Here is a 24,738-nt window from a genome sequence, read left to right on the forward strand (position 1 = left end):
TAAGATCTAATGGTGAAATATACAGGAACATAGAAAACATAACAGAAACCATAAGAAAAAGAAGATTGCAATTTTTTGGACATATTTACAGAATGGATGATTCCAGATTAACAAAAAGGATTTTCAAGTACCTTTGGGACAAACAGACAAACAACTAGCTGGATTCAAGTAAAGAAAGATTTAGAAAGAAATAATATAAGAGAAGAAGAAACTATGGACAGAGAAAATTTTAGAAAGAGGGTAGTAAGTATGAAAGGATTCCATGGAAGATTGAACAAGAAGTCTGGTGTGAAGTGGTCCGAGGACAGAAGGAAACAGCATACTGAAAGGATGAAAGAATATTGGAAGGAACGGAAGAGAAAACAACAAAGTATGAAGAACTGAATTGAAATTGGCACATGGTCCTTAGCAGGCCTCATCGGATAGAAGTAGAAAATAAAAAAAATAGTTGTGAATCTGTTACAGTGTGATACGGACCATGAAGTTGATTTTATGTAATAAGGAAGGACAACTCAAAACTCCAAGCAGCAGAAATGAAGTTCCTACGCACAATGATCCAGAAGACCAGGATGGATAAAATCAGAAATGAAAGAGTCAGAGAAGACATACGACTAGAAGACTCCTTACTCCAGAAGATCCAAAAGGCAAGACTAAAGTGGTTTGGTCACGTGAAAAGAATGAGTGCCAATAGGTCTGCAAGAAAGGAGTATGAAAGAGAAATAAGGGGAAAGAGACCAGTGGGCAGACCTTGAGAAAAATGGACAGACTTAGTGAAGAAGGATGTAGAGAAGAGAGGTCAGGATTGGGAGTGGATTGTGAACGAAGAATGGTTCATGGACCGAACAAAGTGGAAGGAGCTCGAATACCACACCTGGGAAACTGGAGTTGGTCAACGATAATGATGATGAATCATAATTTGCAAATACATCTGAATGAAAGATTATCACATTTCTTTCCCAATATAATAAAAATATGAGTACAACATACCGGTATCTGCGGGTAAGACTTTGCTGGTATCCTTATTTGTCGTTCTCGTCTCAAATACTGTTCTGTTTTGAGAGCATCAACCAAACCAGGGAACAGATTTTCATAATCTTTGGGATCTGCCAATGACTGGCCAGCCTTTTCGCTCACTTTCGACAGGGCTTCTCGCCAGAGCCCCACCACATAGGAAATCTTGCTAGGCAAGTATGTCCTAAAACAAACAATGGAGTAAAATTCTCTTGAGATGTGTTGGAAAAATTTCATTCCTGAAGAACATATTGCTTCAACAGTAATATGATTTGTTAAAAAATGCTTTCACATAAATATTATGCTACAAAATTCCAATGTCTAAAAAGGAGCTACAAAAACAAGTTCTGTATTCCAGGGATGATCAAGTCTTATATTTATGCACTTTTTCTAAAAAAAAGTAATGAATTATTGGTTTCATCTTTTGAACAAGAGTCCTTGGTAGGATATCATGAAACCTGTTGCTCTGCAAGATTTCTGTCTCACTCACTCACTCACTCAATCAATCAATCAATACTGATCTGCACTTAGGGCTTTCACCCCAGTGGCAGATTCACTATCAAACTGTTTATTTAATCTTTTCTCAAACAATTTCAAGGAAGTTTGAAATCTATCGAATATCTCCCCTGGTAAAATCCTTCCAATCTCTAATTCCTTTTCCTATAAGTAAAAATTTGTCCTCTTGAATTCCAACTATATCTTCATGTTATTGTCCTTCCTACTTTTAAAACTACTCCATTCAAGCATGCTCATCTACTTATGTCATTCAAACGGCATCTTCCTCCAAGTCTTCTCAGCCAAGGTCTGCAATAATTTTGTAACACTTCTCTTTTGTCAGAAACAACTCAGAAAAAATCATGCTGCTTTCCTTTGGATCATTTCCAATTCTTAAATCCAGTAATCCTGGTAAGAGTCCCATGCACTGGAACCATATTCTAATTATACACCCCCTCTTATACAGGTGCAACTAAATATGTGGGAAAACTCCGGGGATTAAATAGAGGACCTGACAACAAGCAGAACATGTCCCGTAAACATATGGTTTATTTGCTTTCGTTTCCGTGTTACAGACATTGTTTTGGTGTACATAACACATACCACTTCACTACGCAGGCTCATCATTTGTGTAGGGCACACAGCAAACTTGTACGTTTCGTCGCTATTCGAGTCGTGTGCATTTGATTGCATTCAAAGCTCTTTTTTTTTTTTTTTTTTTTTTTTTTTTTTTTTTTTTTTTTTTTTTTTTTTTTGCTAGTTGCTTTATGTCGCACCGACACAGATACGTCTTATGGCGACGATGGGACAGGAAGGGGCTAGGAGTGGGAAGGAAGCAGCCGTGGCCTTAATTAAGGTACAGCCCCAGCATTTGCCTGGTGTGAAAATGGCTGGCCCGCATTTAAAGCCACGTGATGTCAGTTGCTTAGCAAAATAAACACTTCCACATAGGTCATAAGCTAGAGTGGAGTGATACGTGTTGTCAGTTGTTACTGAGTGCACGTACAGTACAAGTCGTGATACAATGGGGTACTCGAATCAGAAAATGGCAGAAATGCACCTTCTGTATGGAAGGGCTCAGTGCAACGCAAATAAAGCACGGCATTTGAATGCGGAACACTTTCTTAATATACGTTTGCCGAACAACAAGACGTTTCAAGGAATACATGAGCGTCTTTGCAAAACAGGCTCGTTTAGCAGACGTGTTGCTGAAAATGGACGACCTAGGAGCACAAAAGAACACCTGACACAGAGGAACTAGTTCTCAACAATATTGAGAAAAATAGCAGAAGCAACAGGGAATTAGCAGCAAAGGTTGATGTGAGTAATATGACAGTGTGGAGGATTCTATGAGAATAGCTCCTTTATCAATATCACCTTCAAAGAGTCCAAGGTCTTAGTGCAGCTGACTTTTCACCCAGAGCAGCATTTTGTACCCGGTTACGACAGATTTCAATCAATCACTATTGATCTGCATTTAGGGCAGTCGCCCAGGTGGCAGATTCCCTATCTGTTGTTTTCCTAGCCTTTTCTCGAGTGATCGCAAAGAAATTGGAAAATTATTGAACATCTCCCTTGGTAAGTTATTCCAATCCCTAACTCCCCTTCTCATAAACGAATATTTGCCCCAATTTGTCCTTTTGAATTCCAACTTTATCTTCATATTGTGATCTTTCCTACTTTTAAAGACACTACTCAAACATTCGTCTACTGATGTCCTCTTTTTGAGGTTATATCTAACACTGATGTCCTCCCATGCCATCTCTCCACTGACAGCTCAGAACATACCACTTAATCGAGCAGCTCGTCTCCTTTCTCCCAAGTCTTCCCAACCCAAACTTTGCAACATTTTTGTAACGCTACTCTTTTGTTGGAAATCACCCAGAACAAATCGAGCTGTTTTTCTTTGCATTTTTTCCAGTTCTTGAATCAAGTAATCCTGGTGGGGGTTCCATACACTGGAACCATACTCTAGTTTTGGTCTTACCAGAGACTTATACGCCCTCCTATACAACCCCTATATACCTTCATAACCATGTGCAGAGATCTGTAGCCTTTATTAACAATCATATTTATGTGCTTACCCCAATTAAGGTCTTTTCTTATATTAACACCTATTAACACCTAGGTACAGTGATGAAACAAGATGGCGGACTTTGAGGTGACACTGTGAGTGTGCTCCGTGTTTATCCCGTACTAACTACATTTAAAACAGCATATATAGTCCGTAAGTTGTGTGAAAAGTGGTGTTAAGTTGTAACTAGTGTATGTTGGAAGATGCCTTCAGTCAAAGGTGCACACGAAAGACTGGATAAATTTGAAGCAGCTATGAACAGGTTCAAGGCACGCCTAGAACTTGTTGATGGCTCCCAAGGCTCCAGCACAACCAACCCTGCTGGTAATTCCCTAGCTTCCTTGAGGCAGGAATTCATGGAATTTAGGTCAGCGATAACCAGTGAACTCAAGTCGCTTAGAGATGAACTAAATGGTCTTCAACATAAACTGGAGGAACAAGACAAGCTACTGGATGAGGCAGAGCAGTACAGTAGAAGAAACTGCTTGCTCATACATGGTATCGCCGAGGAACCAAATGAAGACATTTATAGAAAAGTGAAGGACGTATTCTCCAAACATCTAGAGTTGGAAGTGCCCATGGAAGGGATCGATAGAATCCACCGAATTGGAAAGCCTCAGAGGACAGCAACAGAGGTATTAACAGCGGGTAAGCGGCCGATTATCATCAATTCATTCGCTACTGGGAACGTGAACGCGTGTGGGGTGCTAAGCGCAAGCTAAAAGGCATGAAAATCCTGATCACTGAATCGCTGACAAGAACACGTAAGGCAATTTTAAATTCTGCATGGGACAGATTCGGCATGAGAAATGTGTGGACACTAGATGGTCGTATTGTAGTTCTGCTTCCAGACGGCACTAAGAAGATTATTACCACGAATGCGGATTTGAAATCTTTAAAGTTTTAGTGGGATAAACGTTAACAACTATGTTTCTTGTAATTATTATTATTGTTATTATTACAGTGTTTTTAAGAATGTGTGAATGTGCCTGCAAGTGATTGTTAGCTGTCTCATTCTCCAGGAAGTCGAGGTGAGTTTCCTTCTTCTAAATAGCATGTATTGTTATCTTATAATCTACTTGCTGGAAATCTTAGTATTCAGCTAGACAGTTATTGTGCACCTGGACCTGACCTTGGCAGTGTCAGTATCAATAATCCCTCACGCCCGTTCTCTCCCTTCTCAGCAAGTACTGGTACTCTGTTGAAATAAGCATTGTCGTCCTCTTCTTACAGCCTACAGTGTTGCCATGTAAATGCTCTTTCTCTTCCGGCGCATTATGACGAAATTCAAGCAATACTAATGGAAAATAATTTACATATACTTTGCATCTCTGAAACCTGGCTGACTCCTAGCATCCCTTCCTCCATGGTTGATATCGATCGATATGATCTAATACGCTTCGATCGGTCGGATGGAAGGCGTGGTGGCAGGACAGCGATTTACTGTAGAAACGATCTAAAGAGCCGAGTGATATGTACTTCTTCCCAGGGTGTACGAACACGGCCGGAATTCATGTTCGTTGAAGTAAGTATCAACAGACAAAAAGTGATATTTTTTGTCATATACTGATATGACCAAATTCGAAACGTCTTTACTAGACTTCCAGGCTATTTATGAACACATAATCATTATGGGTGACTTTAACTGTAACCTACTTAATACGACTCATGACAGAAAACGATTAGTAGATTTGTTTACAACTTGTAACATGACTATTCTCCCGCTACAACCCACGAACCACGTGTATGCAACAAACCGTTTGTCACACACTCATAGATCTCATTATAACGAACAACCCAAGTAAAGTAATAACCCATGGACAAATCCCTGTACCATCCATTTCGACCCACGACCTTATATATTTATAGTATTCCCTCAAAGTGCCTAAATACAAACCCAAGTACATAACTGTCAGAAATACAAAGGACTTAAACTTGGATTACTTGAAATATGATGCTTATCAACTACCGTGGGACGATATACGGAGTCTAAATGATACTGACGCTAAAGTTAACTTGTTTAATACGACGGTAAAGAACTTATATGACAGACATGCCCCCAAACGTCGAATAAAGGTTTCTCGCCCTTCTTGTCCATGGCTAGATGATGAAACCAAGAGAATGATGGCCCACTGCGACTCTTTATTTCGACACTAGCAAGATACCCGTGCTTCGCTACGGTATTATACTGAAATTTATAATTGAATGCTTATTGTTTTAGATATATAATCCGCCGAAATTCGCGATCTGCCTCGTTTTCTGCGAGTATCCACCAAAATTCCCGATCTGACTCGTTTTCTATTAGATTACGGCAGGTTTCCTCACATTTTTCAATCTTCCTTTCCAGCAATCGATTTCGTACTTACCGGGCTAGGCTCAGGTATTCCTCCCAGTCAGTTGGGTCCGTAAATCTTTGCCATCTTTTCCTATAATCATTTTTAATATGGATAAAATCCTTCAGGAGATCCGGTGTGGTGTCATATTGGGTGCCTTGGCGGCACTGAACCCGCGCCCGGACTGCATTCTTAGTCATTACCCGTCCAGGAGCCGTTCCCAACGTGGTCCGCACATTTGACGACGGTCCGGAACATTATTATTATTATTATTATTATTATTATTACTATTATGTGTTTCTGGAATGACTGATGACAGGGAAAACCGGAGTATCCGGAGAAGAACCTGTCCCGCCTCCATTTCGTCCAGCACGAATGTCACATGGAGTGACCGGGATTTGAACCACGGAACCCAGCTGTGAGAGGCGGGCGTGCTGCCACCTGACCAACGGAGGATCCTTATAAGTACATTCAGAACAGTAAAATCAATTGGTCTCACCTCCTTTTACACTCCACCGCCGTTAAGTATATTTACCGCCACCCCCCCAAAAAAATTAAAAGAAGGCGTGTTTCTTTATGTTTAAAGGAGATTCCAAACACCAATGTTCACGTCTATTACCTTCAGTTTTGAGATATAAGTATCCCCATAAAAATAATTTAATTTTTTCACTTCATTTCACACTACTCCCCCCCCCCCCCCAAGTGAATTTTCCTGCAAAAAATACTTGTTTCTCTAATAGTAAGGGATCTTCTAAATACCAATTATCACGACTCTAACTTCTTCAGTTTTTGATTTATGTGTCCTCATGAAAGGAATTCAGTTCCTTTACACTCCCGCCCCCCAAGATGGTTTCCCCCCAAAACGCGTTTTTCTTTGTTTTTAAAGGAGATCCACATACGAATTTTCACATCTGTAACAACTTTAGGTTTTATTAGATGTATGTATTCTCATACAATTAAGTCAATTTATTCTACAATTCTTTCACCCCCCCACCCTTTCATTGGATTTTCCGAGAATACGTGTTCCTTTACTTTTAAAGCAGATTGCAAATATCAAATTTCACGTCTGTAACATCTTCATTTTTGAGATATCAGTAGCCTAATTAAAAGAATTCAACACCATTTTCAGTCACTTTTACTCCCCCCCTCCACCCAAGTGGTATTTCCGAAAACTAAAAATACACGTTTCTTTATGTTTAATAGCGTTAAAAAATACCATTTTTCACTTCTGTAACATGTGAAGTTTTTTCAGATATACTGTAAAAATTCTCATTTTAAAATTTCACCCCTTTTCAGTTCCCGTTAAGAGGAGTTTCCAAAAACAAATCACCTACATTTCTTTACATTTACAGGAGATTCCAAACACCCACTTTTTCCGTCTGTAACATTTTACGTTTCCAAGATATTCTGTAGATATATCCTTTCAAAAAATTAACCCCAATTTGTCACTCCTGTTTAACCGCCATTAATTGGATTTTCCAAAAATTTAAAAAAATACTTGTTTCCTTATTTTTAAAGGAGATCCCCATATACAAATTTTCAGTTCTGTAATATCTTCCGTTTCTGAGATATATGTATCCTCATTAAAGGCATTCAACCCATTTTTCACCCTTTTACACCCCTCCTATTGGGATTTACAGGAAACAAAAAAATACGTGTTCCTTTATTTTTAGAGGAGATTCTAACTACCAATGTTTACATCTGTAAATTTTAAGGTTTTAAGATATAGACACACTCATTTTAAAAAATTCACCCCCCCCCCTTTTCACCCCCCAATATTTGGGTTTTCCAAAAACGAAAAAAATCGTGTTTCTTTACTTTTAAAGTAGATCCAAAATTCCAATTTTCAGGTCTATAATCTCTTCAGGTTCTGAAATATAAGTAACCTCATTAAAGGCATTCAACCCATTATTCACTCTTTTACACCCTTCCTATTGGGATTTTCCGAAAACAAAAGAATACGTGTTTCTTTATTTTTAAAGGAGATTCTAAATACCAATTTTCACACCTATAACCTTTAAAAGTTTTGAGATAGAGATACACTCATTTTTAAAAGTCACCCCCCTTTTCACCCCCTATTAATATGATTTTCCAAAAACAAAAACTACGTGTTTATTTATTTTTAAAGGAGATTCTAAATACCAGTTTTCACATCTATAAGCTTTAAAAGTTTTGAGATATAGATACACTCATTTTAAAATTTAACCCCCCTTTTCACCCCCCTTAATTGGATTTTTCGGAAACAAAAAGTACGTGTTTCTTTATTTTTAAAGGAGATCCCAAACACCAATTTTCAGGTCTGTAATATCTTCAGTTTCTGAGATGTAAGTAGCCTCATTCAAGGCATTCAACCTATTTTCACCCCTTTTCGCCCCTCCTATAGCGATTTTTGAAAACAAAAAAAAACGTGTTTCTTCATTTTTAATGAAGATTCTAAATACCAATTTTTACACCTGCAAACTTTAAAAGTTTGGAGATATAGATTCACTCATTTTAAAAATTAACCCCCTTTTCACCCTCCCATTAATTGGATTTTCCAAAAACAAAAACTACATGTTTCTTTATTTTTAAAAGAGATCAAAAGTACCAATTTTCAGGTCTGTAATATCATCAGTTTCTGAGATATAAGTACCGGTATCCTGGTTAAAGGCATTCAACCCATTTTCCCCCATTTTTCACCCTTTTTCACCCCTCCTATTGGGATTTTCTGAAAACAAAAAAATACGTGTTTCCTTATTTTTAAGGGAGATTCTAAATACCAACTTTTACATCTGTAAACTTTTAAAGTTTTGAGATATAGATACACTCATTTTAAAATTTCACCCCCATTTTCACCCCCTTAGCGAAGGAATATCCAAAAATCCTCCCTTAGCGAGCACCTACATCTTAATATGAATATATCCCCAAAATTTCATTTCTTTATGCCCAGTAGTTTTGGCTCGGCGATGATGAATCAGTCAGTCAGTCAGTCAGTCAGTCAGTCAGGACAAGTTATTTTATATATATAGATTATAAGCAAACACTAGATGACGCAGACTTCGAATCTTACCGCATCTTAAGAAATCGCATAAAGCAATTAATCAGAAATAAAAAATGTGCATATTTCCGGAATTTAGCTAACATAAATTCTAATCGTGCATGGTACCAACTTAGAGCTCTGGGAATAGGAAAACATCAACAGAGACAGACAACTCCCGACATTCCACTTGACGAACTGAATGATTACTTTAGTAGAATAAATATTCAACCTACCCCAATTAACTGCACCGACTCACCGCCCTCCCCTCCAGCCAATTCACCATTCACATTTCACAGTGTCACAGAAAATCAGGTTAAAAAGGCTTTGCACTCGATTAAATCAAAGGCCACAGGTGTAGAAGATATTCCTATTACTTTTATACATAACATTATGGGTGCTGTCCTGCCTATACTGACGCACATACTGAACTTTTGTTTACTAAACGGAACTTTCCCAACTGTCTGGAAAACAGCCAATATTATACCGGTACCTAAGAGTTTAGACCCACAATCACCCTCTGACTATCGTCCGGTGTCCATACCCCCCGCTCTTTCTAAAGCCTTCGAACGTTTAGTATACGAGCAGGTTCTGGAGTACCTAAATAAAAATGTTCTTTTGGACCCTTTGCAGTCTGGATTTCAGAAGGGACACAGTACCGCGACAGCACTTTTGAAGGTTACTGAAGACAGAAATGCTATGGACAAACGACTGCTTACTATACTTAGCCTTCTTGACTTCAGTAGCGCCTTTGACACTATAGACATTCAGACTATGATACAGAAAATGGAACTACTAAATTCTGACCTGGCAGGGCTTAAGTTTTTTAGTTCTTATTTGAGTAACCGTCAACAGCGTGTAACAGTAAACGACAAGGTCTCTAAATGGAAAATGAAACTTAGTGGTGCCCCACAGGGCAGTATTCTAGGGCCCTTACTTTTCTGTATTTATATCAATGACATATCATCTGTGGCAGGAAATAACACACACCACCTCTATGCTGATGATCTTCAGATTTATCGACACTGCAAGACTTCAGACTTAGATGAAACAATACAAGATATTAACAATGACCTCCGACGACTCAGTATATATGCACAACGAAATTCTCTTATACTAAACTCCACAAAATCTCAGACAATCATAATTGGAACACGAAAATTACTGAACTGCTCAAACAATATTGCAATCCCGCCTATCCTACTGAATGGTGACAGTATTCCCTACAATAAAACAGTTAAAAATCTCGGCGTAATTATGAATGAAACACTTGATTGGTCTGATCACACGAAAATCATCTGTAAAAAGATTTTTGGAGCGCTTCACCCTCTTAAACAGCAAAGGGATGTATTTCCATTAGAGCTTAAGGCCAAACTAATACTGACACCGATTCTCCCTATTCTTGATTATTGTAACGTTGTTCTAGTTGATAATATTATGACATATAATATGATATATAATATTATGACATATTATGACAAGAGAAGAAACAGTTAAACTTCAACAAGCACTGAATTCCTGCCTGTGATTTATTTACAATATTGGATACGATGTTCACATTACCCCATAATATAAGGCTCTCACATGGCTGAAGCCTGATAAAACGTCAGCAGCTACACATTTTAACGATGGTGTTTAGAGTACTAGCGGAAAGTCAGCCACTGTATATTTCTTCTAAATTCACCTTTTTATCATCATTTCACAACTTAAATACACGTTCCAGATTCACTCTTTCTATTCCAGTGCACCGCACAAATAAAATTAATAGATCGTTTGTAGTGACCGGCGCCAGATTATGGAATTCCCTGCCAGCTCAGGTCAGAGAAACTAGCTCTTTACAAAGATTTAAGGTCACCTGCCGAGACTACCTGCTGAGGACAGCTAACTGAATAGCTGAAGTATGAATGTGTGCACGCCTGAGGATTAGTCATTATTAAGAGTTCTTACTATTAATTAGTTTTATTATTAAAACTTAGTAATGTATTTAAATTTGTTCTCAATTCTATTAATTTTTTGCTTGGTTTTAACTATTTTAAATATCTCATAATTTTATTTATGATTTTGATTAGTATGTGGTTAAGTGGAAGAGAGGGCCTCAAGCCCTAACTTCGCCACTGAAAAAAGGCATTAATAAATAAATAAATATATAAATAAATAAATAAATAAATAAATAAACTTACAATGATCCCCAAAAGGAACTTTCACCCCATCAATGCAGTAATTAAAACTGAGAGGACTTTTCCTATTTGTGAAACTCACAACCTGACTTTTAACCCCGTTTATCATCATACCATTGCCCACCGTCCATCTCACAACACTATCGAGGTCACCCTGCAGCAGCTCACAATCTTGTAACTTATTTATTACTCTGTACAGAATAACATCATCTGCAAATAGCCTTATATCTGATTCCACTTCTTTACACATATCATTGATATATATATAAGAAAACAAAGGTCCAATACTACTGCCTTGAGATGTGTGTTCAGGAGCAACATTTCCTTTCTGCTATTCTGTTTACCGATGAAGCAAACGTTACCAGAAATGGAGTGCAGAACATTCTCAAACGCATGTCTGGATGTATGAAAATCCCAGAGAAGTTGTGCAAATCAGACATTCAGTATTAATGTTTGGGCTGGAATAATAGGCGACACATTAATTGGTCCTTTCATTTTCCCAGCAACATTGACAGGAGCGTCATACTGCGCCTTCTTAACAAATGATTTACATGGTTTGTTGAAAGACGTTCCACTGGATTTAATTCAGCGCATGCGGTTTATGAATGATGGAGCACCGCCTCATTTTGCTCTTGCTGCTAGAGCAATTTTACACCAGCGATTCCCAAACAAATGGATAGGCGTCAGGGACCGACACCGTGGCCTGCTCGTTCTCCCGATCTCAATCCATTAGACTTCTACTTCATCATCATAGGCATTTATTCGTCAAAGAATATGTAGTATATAAATACAATGTCATTTGGACATATTAATTGTGTCGTTTCAGATGGCTGAACAGTCCAATTCTGGATGAACAGATTTTATTGCAGTGACAGCACACACTAGTAGTTGCAGCAGATGGTTGTGCAAGAATGCCATCCCTCGCATTCGCTCGTTCTTTCCTGCGATTCCTCCTCTCAGCTTCTAATCTTCTCCTATCTTTTTCTAGATGTTCAACTCCATTGTATACAATGCTACGCCATTTGGGCCTATCCTCGGCTGTAGTTTCCCAGTTGATCGTATCAATATGAAATCTTTTAAGATTATACTTTAGAACATCCTTATATCGTTTAAGCTGCGATCCATGGTTATGCTGGCCATTCTTTAGTTGGGAGTACAAGATTTTCTTTGGGAGGCGTGGATCTGGCATGCGGACGATATGACCAGCCCAGCGTAGCTGATGCCTGGCTATCTTTGCCTCTATGCTTGTAGTGTTGGCTTCCTCGAGGATGCTAATGTTCGTTCGACGATCTTGCCATTTAACTTTCAGTATTCTCCGCAAGCATCGTTGATGGTATTTTTCCAGGCATTTTAGGTTTCTCCTGTACGTTGTCCAGGTCTCGCAACCATAGATAAGAGTAGGAATTACAACAGCATTTTAAACGTACAGTTTGGTTCTCACACTGATAGCATGATTGTCAAACACTCTTCTTAGGAGACGACCGAAAGCCGCACTAGCGCATCTTAAACGATATTGGATTTCTGTATCAATGTTTGCACATGTCAAGAGATGGCTTCCAAGGTAAGGAAAATGATTTATGTTTTGCAGAGACTGGTCATTGATTGTAATAGTCGGAATTCTCTTATTGGAATTCGGCGCCGTGTGGTGAAGGATCTTAATCTTATCAACATTAATTTCCAGTCTGATACTTTCATATGCTTGATTAAAAGCATTGAGGATTGATTACAGATCTTCCTCTGTGTTGGCTAAGATAACATTGTTATCTGCATACTGAAGCTCTATAACTGACACTGAGGACACCTTGGTCTTAGCTCGCAGTCTGTTAATATTAAACAGATTTCCATCAGTTCTATACAGAAGTTCTACTCCTGATGGCAGTTTATCATCCACAAGGTGTAGTATAGTTCCAACAAATAGTGAGAACAGCAACCTTGCTTGACTCCAGTAGAAATACGGAAAGGATCTCCTGGTTTTGTATTAGAAAGAACAGTAGCAAACATGCCGTCATGTAGCAGTCTGAGTATCTGTATGTATTTGTTGGAGTTGGAGTAAGAGAAGCTAGAGAACTCAAACTTGCCGAGTTCTTATATTATTGTTGCTAGATGGACTGCAACGACGCATCTTACTCCCATTATTGTATTATCGCAGACCACCAAGATGGCACCCAGCAGTAGGCAAAGATCTGTTGCCTTAGAAACGCCTCAATGGAAGAGTGGAGTTATGTATCTAGTTGGTAGTATCTATGGAGACCAAGAAAATTTAGCAAGTGGGTGGTTGTCAGGGCAAGGTTAGCAACCAAAATACACTCTTAGTAATTTACTTATAGGGTCATTTGAAAGCCCTTGTGTATGCCACACCTATCCATAACTTGGAAATGCTGCATCAGCGAATAGAGCAAGGGTGTCAGCAGATATGACAGATGCCTGGAATATGGGAATGAGTAAGACAGTCAATGATGCGGCGAATAGACGCCAGCACTACAGCTCGTGATATCCATTTTGAGCACCTTCTATAGAGAACTGTTAATAGTAAATTACACTTTATCAACACAAATGACCACCCTTGCATAGTTAAGTGGTCTGTGTTATGTACACCATAAACAATGCCTGTAACACAGAAACGAAACAAATAAACCATATATTTACAAGAAATGTTCTGCTTGTTGTCAGGTCCTCTAGCGAATCCCTGGAGCTTTCCTACATATTTAGTGACACCCAGTACATCCTTACTGCAACCCCTAACCATATGAAGAAATCTGTAACCTTTATTTACAACCTTATTAATGTGATTACCCCAATGAAGATCTTTCCACCGGACAAGTTGGCCATGCAGTTAACGACACGCAGCTGTGAGTTCGCATCCAGAAGATAGTGGGTTCGAACCCCACTGTCGGCAGCCCTGAAGATGGCTTTCCATTTTCACACCAGGCAAATGCTGGGGCTGTACGTTAATTACGGCTACGGCCATTTCCCTTCCATTCTTAGGCCTTTCCTGTCGCATCGTTGCCTTAAGACCTATCTGTGTCGGTGCGACGTAAAGCAAATAGCGAATATCTTTCCTTGTATTAAGGCCTAGGTACTTACAGTAATCCCATGAAGTACTCTAACCCCATTAAGACTATAATTAAAAATGAGAGGACTTCACCTTTTCACCTCATTTAGCATTGTTTACTGTCCATCTCACAATGAAATCCTTTTGGAGTTGCACACAACCCTGTAATTTATTTATTACTCCACACAGTACAATGTCATCTGAAAAATGCCTTATCTGTGATTCCAATTATTTACTCATATAAAGGTCCAATAATACAACCTTGTGCATTCCTCCTCTAAATTACTACAGGACCACATAACGTTTCACTTACTCGTAATTTATCTAAGTCCATTTCCTAGAAATTTAGCCATCCATTCCATTACTCTTTTGTCTAGTCCAATAGCCCTCATTTTCTTCAGTACTCTCCACTGATCTACCCTATCAAAAGTCTTGGATAGGTCAATAGCAGCACAGTCCATTTGACAGATGATTCTAAAATATCTGCTATATTGTTGGAATCCTGCAAGTTGAGCCTTAATGGAATAACCTTACCTAAGCACAAATTTCCTTTTATCCAACCAGTTTTCGAGGCCTCAGGAGTCTTTCATTTTCGTGCCATCCATGGCCCTTGTCTTTCTTAGGCTGATACCTTAATTTTTAGAAGTATCGGACCCCTTCCATTTTTTCCCTATGATTAATGATAATGATGATAATAGAGAATGGTTCCCTAGTTGTGCTTCCTCTTAAAACAATAATCTCAACCACCGCCACTATCAAACAATTTAGTAATTTCATAAACATGTGCAATAGAATCACAAATAATGCTTTCCCCGAGCTTAACAGCAACACATGCCAAACCACTGACCTGTAGTTATCCAATTTATAATTTATCACCCTTTCCTTTGTATACTAGGGCAACTATAGCAACTGTCCATTCATTTGGTATAGCTCGTTCATGCAAACAATGTAATCAAATAAGTACTTTAGATATTGGGTACTTCACCCCAACCTATTGTCTTTAGTATATCCCCAGAAATCTTATCAATTCCAGCTGCTTTTGTGGCTTCCGGTTTTTGTATCTTTTTTAAATATCTTTATTATCATAAACCAAACCAAACCCCATGGCACTACAGCCCTTGAAGGGCCTTGGCCTACCAAGCGACCGCTGTTCAGTCTGAAGGCCTGCAGATTACGAGGTGTCGTGTGGTCAGCACAACGAATCCTCTCGGCTGTTATTCTTGGCTTTCTAGACCAGGGCCACCATCTCACCGTCAGATAGCTCCTCAATTCTAATCACGTAGGCTGAGTGGACCTCGAACCAGCTCTCAGGTCCAGATAAAAATCCCTGACCGGGCCGGGTATCGAACCCGGGGCCTCCGGGTAAGAGGAAGGCACGCTACCCCTACACCACAGGGGTTGTGTTTCCTCTTAAAACAATAATCTCCACCACCGCCACTATCAAACAATTTAGTAATTTCATAAACATGTGCAATATAACCACAAAGAATGCATAGGTGAATTATAATTTTACATCACACCAACTACTTTTACGGCTTTCAGAAATGCTGAGATGCTGGAATTTTGTTCTGCAGGAGTTCCTTTACATGCCTATAAATCTACCGATATGGAACAGACGTAATTAAGCAGCTTCAAATACCACTGAACTGAGCCAAGATCAAACCTGCCAACTTGGGTCAGAAAGCCAGCGCGTTGACTGTCTGAGCCACTCAGGCTGGCATAGGCAAATTTCAGTACTTTGCTAGTATTAGTCACCTCCTCAACCTGTATGTTAACATTATTTCCAACTACCTTAACACACTGCTGGCTAAATATCTAAGTCTTCAGTAAATCCCCACATATATGTTCTCCTTAGTCATTTATGATTCCTGGAATGTCGTCCCTGGAACCTGTTTCTGCCTTAGAGAACCTACACATACCCTTCCATTTTTCACTAAAATTCATATTACAGTTAGTAATGCCTGAAAACACATTATCCTTAACTGACTATTCTGCCAAAGTTCATTTTCTATTAAGTACCTTCAGTTTCTTATTTCTACAGCCGTTCCTATCTCTATTTCCTTCTAACCTGCATCTCCCCCTAAAACTCATTACTTCTGTTATAATATACGTAGTGGGTGATATAATTCCTTACTACCTTTAAAGGTACGTAAGAGGGTAATCGCCGGGCTGAGTGGCTCAGACGGTTAAGGTGCTGACCTTCTGTCCCCAACGTGGCAGGTTCGATCCTGGCTCAGTCCGGTGGTATTTGAAGGTGCTCAAATACGTCAGCCTCGTGTCGGTAGATTTACTGGCACGTAAAAGAACTCCCGCGGGACTAAATTCCAGCAACTCGGCATCTCTGAAAACCATAAAAGTAGTTAGTGGGACGTAAAGCAAATATTATTATTCATTCATTCATTCAACTTCGCTAATCGGCCAACTAGGGACCACGATAAGCCTCACTTTACATTCTGGCATTTGTTCATCTTTCGCTTGATCCACATCGTCTTCATTAGCTCACTGTGTTTAGCACGACGTTCTTCTGTCCATTTAGCACCAGTTGCCCGTTTTTCGTCCCGGAAAGTCCCAAAAGTCTTGATGGCTGCTCTGAAAAGATTTCGGTCTTGTGCATCTTCTGCTTGTAGGCCCAGTTCTTTAAGATCTTTCTTGACATTAACGTACCATGGCATTGCCGTTTTTGGTTTTGCGTCAAATATACTGAAGATACGTTTCGTCCATCGAGAGTCGATCATCCGTCGTATATGACCGTAGAAGCGAACTCTGCCTTTACGCATTGTGTCCGTGATCTTCTCTATCTTAGAGTATATTTCTTGCCTGGATTTTCTAATGTAGATGCCATTTTTGTAGTTTGGACCCAGTATGGTGTGTAAGATCTTTCTTTCTTTCCTCTCTAAATCCGCAAGCAAACATTTCTCGGACAGGATAAGGCATTCAGATGCATACAGTGATACTGGTTTGATGACAGTGTTGTAGTGACGAATTTTTGTGTTCAGGGAAAAGCACTTTTTGTTGTAAATGTTGCGGGTGGTTTGGAAAGTGACTTCCATTTTCTTGATTCTTGCTGCTATGGCCTCTTTGTCAAGTCCATTTTGCTGAATCCATTCCCCAAGGTATTTAAATTTACTAACACGGTTTATCATTCCATATTTGGTGTTTAGTTGTGCCGTATCATCTTTGATATTTGACATTACTATTATTATTATTATTATTATTATTATTAAGAGGGTAATCGCAAAACTAAGGACTCTTATTTTTTTATAGATACAAAGAACCATTTATTTGTATAATTTTTATATTATTTAAATGTCGAACATTTTCCTATTTTTCTACATAATCACCATTTCAGTCGATGCACTTTTAGATGCTGTGTCAGTTTTTGTATGCTCATGTCATACCAGCTCATTGCCATGCCATTGAGGAAGCGTTGGAACTTCATCCTTCACCTCATCGTCGGTGTTTATTTGAATTTTCGCAGCTTGGGCGAAGAGGAATGCCACCACTCGTGTGACTGTTGTTTGATCTCAGGTGTGAAGAGGAACACCAAAGTTTCATCACCCGTGACAACGGAGTCCAAAAAAGCAATTCAGTGGGATTTGAACACGGAGCTCAAAAGTGTGAGGTCGCGGCAAAAGCCACTGCACCACGTCAGTTGAACTTGCTACGTGCTAATAAACACGTAAAGCACACTGGACAATTCGACCGTCATTTTCTCGGAAACAGTCAAATGTCTCCGGATAAGCCGAAACATGTGTTCACTTATTTCAACCCCTCCTTCACTGAAAGAAGTTTATGGCAAATAGGGTTGTTACACTTGGCGGATTGTGCTGTTGCCTTTTCTGTTTCTAATGGTTATGGATGAAATTGTAAAGGAGACAAAGTAAGCACATACAAATAGGGAGATGAAGTTATTACTATTGTGGTCTTGAGAACAAACAGCAAAGAAGTACAAGAACAATTTAATGCACTGAATAAGAAAATTGTGGTATGAAAATCAGCACAGAGAAAAGCAAGACCATGGTGATATCGAAAGACAAGGGAAAGGCATTTGTGAAAATTGGTGGAAAAAGCCTTGAAATTGTTGACAGTTTCAAACACCTAGGGAGTGAAATAATGCAAAATATAAGGCTAGATTCGCAAGAGGGTGCAACAGGGCAATGCATTTTAGCAGAGTGTAAGAAACCTTGTCTGGAATAAGTACCAACGAAGTGTAAAGAGTTCATGTCCAAAATCTATTATGCAGCCATACTGACCTCTGCGGCTGAGACCTGGACAATGACAAGTTGGGAGGAGAGTAGAATTCAAGCCCGTGAAATGAAATACCTAAGAAGTATGATAAGACAAGGAAGGACAGACTGAGAAACGATGATGTGAGAAAGGAGGTCAGAATGGAAAAGCTAAATGAGAGAAATGATAGGAGTAAACTAAGATGGTTTGGGCATGCAAAGAGGATTGAGGAGGAAAGAATACGAAACCAGATGATGGAGATGAAGTTCGAGGGAGACAGAGCGAGAGGGAGACCTAGAACAAGGTGGATCGATTCAATAAAGAGGAGTGCAAGAAGAAGAAACCTGAACTGGAACAAAATGGAGGAGGAATGGTGGAAAGAGAGAGGAAGGTAAAGTGAAATAAATCCCCTGACCCAACAGCAGCTGGATAAGGGGAAAGAAAGACGATTCACTAATAATAATAATAATAATAATAATAATAATAATAATAATAATAATAATAATAATAATGGTGTTATTGGTTTTACATAACTGCTTTTGATGGTTTTCGGAGATACTCAAATGTTGTCCCGCAGGAGTTCTTTCATGTGCCAGTAAATCTACCAACACAAAGCTAACATATCTGACCACCTTCAAATACCACCGGACTGAGCCAGGACCGAACCTACCAAGTTAGGGTCACAAGTCCAGTGCCTCAGCCACCTGACCCACTCGGCCAGGCATGGTAACGTTTTGTTATTACTATCTAATATGCATCATTTACAACTGCTTTTAGGTTTCTATATGGAGGTCATTTACTCTTCAAGACACATAAATTTTCCATGTTCTCTTATCCACAATATGTGCATGGCTTGTCATGTACCATCAATAATAAATTGTTCTTAGCTTTCTATCTTTGGTTTACACTGTATAAAATAGCATACCTGGAAAAGAATGCTGCTTCGGGAAGCCTGTCAGTTTCGACTAGAATCTGAAGACATTTCTCCAAATCTCCCAGAATGAAATGCGACAGGAAGGCTACGTTGTTTCGTCCCACCTTATCACATGTATCCGCTAACTTCTGTACCATGGGTAGATTACCTGTGGGCAAATAAACTCTATGCAATGAAACTAACTCTCCACATGATATGCTCTTATGTCCAATCTTGTATTAAATTTTTGACCCCTTTTCAATCTATTACAACACAAGTACAGGTACAAGTAACATTTATAAGAAAATACTGGTAAAACCTCTCATCAGCTTTAAATTTACAAATTTATCACACTGAAAATAGCAGATTTACTGAAGATTCAATATGAATTAAAATGATAGATAGTTGGATGATAATGGCACTAGAACTAGTCTCTATAATTAGCTAAGTAGATATAATACTTGCAGTGGGAAAAGAAGAAGGAAATCATTACGAAAAATCTAGATATTTGATCAAAAATGTCTGGTTATAAATTAAATCAAGATCTCTCTCTTTTCATATTCTAACCCTCTGTAAGGGCGTAGTGGCATCACCTCGAGAGGCCCTCGACGACTGGTCTACATGAGTCTTTCTTCTGGACAAAGTAAACTGCTTACTGCAGGTTCTCTCCACTTAGGTGCCTTAGCTGATCCACTTATCTCAATGGAGCATGTCCTCTGGGCCTTTGGCCAGCAATGTTTTCTTCAATGATTATTTTTTCCAGTCCCCTGGGTCTTCTGACAATATGACCAAAGTACCTAAGTTTTAGCTGGTTGATAAGGGTCGATAACTTTATTTTGATGCAGAGCTACTTCAGGATGGGCTTGTTGGTTCAGAGTGACATCCAAGGTATTCTTAATATTTTTCTGTAGCACCACATTTCCAAAGAGTCGATCTTCTGTCATTCCTAAGGCAAAGGTTTCTGCTGCAAAGGTGGTAATGGGAAAAGCATATAATGTGAGGTGTTTTATTATATGCTGGAGTGGAGACAAAGCAGAACTTCATTAAGATAAGTTCCAAATTTGAAGTCCCTAAGTACAGTAGAACCTCGATAATTCGAAATCGGTTAATTCAAAATCCTGCCTAATTTGAAGAAGCTCTTGTTCCCGGAAACATGAGATACAGTTTTGCATGTTATTTCAGTTGTTTAATTCGAAATACGGATAATTCGTAATTCGAAGTACAATGTCGGCTCCATTACCGAAATTCAGACTTTTAATTCGAAACTGCCTTTACATTTTAAAACGATAGTATGTTACAGAGTAATTTCAACTCGAAATTTATCCGCTCCGCGTCATAATAGAACACGCGTTCCGGAACGTGGAGGGGTAGCTTTCCGCACTTACACTCACTTCGGTGGGTCTACAGTGCGCTTCATGATTGCTAAGTTGAATGAAATCGGAATTCTTGTGTGTTCAACCTGCAACGTGCAGTGTGCGGGAAAACAGAATCCGTGAACACTGGCGATGCCGACAGTTGACGAAAAAACGTGGCAAATATAATAAATTCGTAGGCACCGAACAATATTGACATTGCCGGTGAAACTACATTGCTTTATTTTAATGCGAGCCCAAACGGTTTTATTGTTTTAAAGGAGAAATTGCCAGCCGGGAAATCGTACAGCGTGAGGGATGGGGGTCATAGTAGTGCATTGCAATGCACATGGAAGCGGGATACTTTATTCCCCCGTCACAGGAAACTTCAATAAGCCACAATGTTTTAAGAGCGTCGGGCACTTTCCATGCCAGTACAAGGCATCTATAATAAAAATACAAACAGTAAAGAAATCCAAAAAATAATGCATTTGCACAGGGGAACCGGCATAATTTATCCTCGTCTTTGAATTGTGCGATTTTTTTTCTTTCGTTGCGTGAGGTTATGTTTGTCAGTGATTTATTCAAGTGCATTATTTGAACATTGTAAATGCACCTTCTTGGGTACATTTCGGAAATAGTTTTTTCAATGGTATTTGAAAGGTTTAAACTGTGAATCGAGGTGATTGCATGTATTAATGGGTCTTAGAATACTTCGTGACGCGGCAAGTGTTTACATTTCTGAAGTATGAGAAAAGTGCCATGGCGGGAAATCGTACAAGGATAGAGTCATAAGAAAGTTCGATTTTAAGGGCATCGGGTACTTTCTGTGTAAATACAAGGCATCTAAAATGCATACAGTATAGTAATCCAATTAATAAAGCACTTGCACATGGGAGAGAGCATAGATTTCTCCTCGTCTTTGAATCGTGCTTTTTTTTTTCTTTCTTTCATTGCGTGAGGTTATGTTTATCAGTGAGATATCCGAGTGTATTGTTTAATACTGTAAATGCACCTTCTTGGATACATTTTGGAAATAGTTCTTTTTTCATGGCATTTGAAAGGTATAAAGTGTGAATCAAGGTTAAATGCATGCAGTAACGGGCCTTAGAATATTTTGTAACGCGCCAAGGGTTGGTACTTCTGAATTGCGAATTGGCGGTTAATTCGAAATCACGTAATTCGAAGTCCGATTTTTGAGTCCCAATGACTTTGAATTAACGAGGTTTTACTGTATTTAAACTGAAATAAGCAAAAATATTTGAAAGTGATTTGATAGAATCTGATGATGTTCTTTTAAGAACGAAACCTGTCATTCTATTTTGATTTTCTTTTTTCAAGTATAATAATGTTCCACACATTTTCATTTTCAGATCTATATATTAAAAGAGTTTACTAAAAACAGCTTTGACAAATCCATCCGTGTGTTCTACTGGACTAATATGCTTCATGTTTGTTTTATTCTCGCTGGAATTAGGGTACTTGCCAGTGAATCATGAGGCACTGATAGGTCTTTAAAGTTTAGCCAACTTTGAGTAATCATAAAATCAAATTATTAAATGATTGCTCCAATAATTGCAGGCAAAGGCTTACCCTAACCCACAACACATTCTGTACTTAGCAGGTTGCTAAGCGACAAACACTTTCATTAATATTCTGATGCTTAGTAATGTCACTGCATGCAGCCATGTTTGTATACTACATGTCAAGCCATAGAGTATACACTTCCTCTGATCACAGAAGAATACTATTCCCTGCTAGATACTCTTTGATTCTCTAACCTTTCCAGCTTCCAAACAAATAGAGTAGAAGTCCGCTATAGCGAGTATGGCATATAACGAGAACTCCGCTATAGCGACGACTTTTTTCTGTCCCTTCAAAATTCCTATATTAAACTGTGTATCGCCCTTCGGTTACAGCGAGAACCCTAACACTGGCGCATCCGTTGTTACGAGCGATTAAGCGCGCGCGATTTTTTTTCCGTTACCGACATTTAGGCACCCCAGCGATGATATTGCATGCGATCGATTACCTTCGGCATCTTTTCCTCGTTATGTGCACAAGCGATTTCTCTCGTCGACATTCGAAGGCGATGTCGGAGTCGATTAGTAATATCCGTCGACAGCTGTTCTGTAAAGAAAATTCGAAATGAAAGAGAACAATTAAGAGATGAAAGTATATGATTTTCCACCTGTTCAATCATATACTCTCATCTCTTATTTGTAAATCTTTTTTCAATACGGACCAATTATGAAGTTTTTAACATTAAATATGAAAGAGAACATATTTTCGTAATAAATGTGTAAATAACGTGTCCGATAACGGTTAATTTTAATTTTGAGGCTAAATACTGCAATTAAGTAAGAATGGGATACACCTCGAGATATGGCAGAGTGCTTAATTGATTTCATAGGTTAGTTTGTATTTTGTCGCGTCTGATTAAATTACGGAAAGGCTATTATGAAAATTTATAGCAAGAAAGGTAGAATTTCTCTACTGGCGCTTGAAGTGTGTTTTCATCATACGTATAGTACGTTTAAGTTAGGATATGTGACGCTGTTTGAATAAGAAAACTGAAACGTTTGCAACAAAATGTGATCGATCATCTTCGGTACGGTATAGTTTTCTCACTCTGTGCATTTGCGATCTCTCTCGTTGACATTCAAAGACGATGTGTTGGAGTTGATTAGTAATACCCATCGACTGCTGTTCTCTAAAGAAAATTCAAAATGAAAGAGTATAACACATTTTCGTAATAAATGCGTAAATAACGTGGCCGATTGCAGTTGTTAACTCGTAAAAATAAAGACTGAATAAACAATAGGCCTATCTTAATTTTAGTGTTATATACGGAAATTACGTAAGAATGTCGTACACCTCAAGATATGGCAGAGTACATCACTAATTTCAGAGGATATTTCATATCTTCTCGCGTCTAGTTACGGCTATTTACATGTAAATTTTTCGCGAGGAGGTTATCTCTCTACATGTGTATCAAATATGTTTTCATGATAGGCTACATATACGGTTAGGTTAGGTGACGCTGTTTGAAGAAGAAAGCTGAGGTGTTTGCCACAGAAATCTCTGGAATGATACCGTATTTCTCCGAATCCAAGACTTTTTTTTTTTCAGAATCTCATGTGAAAACTCAGGGTTGTAGCATTCGCGGCCTAACAGTAAGTTAATAGATACCACTGGCAACTACCGAGGTAACCACGCTGCTTCTTTTCACACGCGCACAGAACTCATTGACAATAAATGACCGCCTCTTTACTACACATCGCTACCGGTTGTACAGTGTACAGTGCCTGTGAGTTTCTCAAATCTGCAGAATGGCATCAAAACATGCGGCCCTTCGAATTCTTAGAAAAGCCATGGCTACTGAGTGGCAGAGTCATAACGCGTCTATTGTACTTGACGCTTAGTAAAATTAAGGTTTATAGACAGCAGGAATATTTTCGTGACGGATAGTCATATTGTAAAGATATGTGGAAAAGGTATTGCCGGCAAATTTTAAATGGGTTCTAGTTGATAATATGATGCCAATTTTAAGTTAATGTTTATTAAACACTCGGAAACGTAGAATAATTGTGCAGCCGCAAGAAAATACGGCATAGGCCCAACTAAAGCCAATATTTGGCGTTAGCGTGAAGACAAAGAGGTAAAAAAATGCGTACTGTACAAAAAATGCATTCAGTGGTCCGCAACAAGGATGCTTTAAAGAAGTCGATGATGAAATTGTGTGCACGAAAAACGCAAAGGCGGTTGGCCAGACCGTGGCACAATAAACTCGTTCGTTGACTTTCAACGTTCGCGATTAGGCCTATACATCGCCAGCCGTTGAATTTGGCCGCACCCGACAAGCGAGATGTGCGTGTAGCGGTAGCCGGTTACCGTATATCTGACGCTGCGTAAAAGTAACAGTTTTATAGACAGCAAGAATAATTTCCTGATGGATCGTTGTATTATAGAGACGCATGGAATAGATATTGCCGGAAAATTTTCAACGAGTTCTCTTCGGTATTATGATGCCAATGTTAAGTTAATGGCCCTTAAACCCGCGGAAATAAAGAATAATTGTGCAGCCG

At 38.9% G+C, this 24,738-nt stretch overlaps 1 protein-coding gene across 1 annotated transcript in view; it reads right to left on the bottom strand.

Annotated features, from left to right (window-relative positions):
* Positions 1 to 24,738, bottom strand: part of beta'COP (coatomer subunit beta') — a 161,641-nt gene that overhangs the window by 50,172 nt on the left and 86,731 nt on the right. The window contains exons 12-13 of the mRNA XM_067150540.2: positions 19,311 to 19,467; positions 988 to 1,195 (exon numbers count right to left, since the gene is read on the bottom strand). Of these exons, the coding sequence (XP_067006641.2) occupies positions 988 to 1,195; positions 19,311 to 19,467 (365 nt within the window). The remainder of the gene's footprint in view (positions 1 to 987; positions 1,196 to 19,310; positions 19,468 to 24,738) is intronic.

Source organism: Anabrus simplex, chromosome 6, assembly GCF_040414725.1.
Source record: "Anabrus simplex isolate iqAnaSimp1 chromosome 6, ASM4041472v1, whole genome shotgun sequence".
Classification (NCBI taxonomy): Eukaryota; Metazoa; Arthropoda; class Insecta; order Orthoptera; family Tettigoniidae; genus Anabrus; species Anabrus simplex.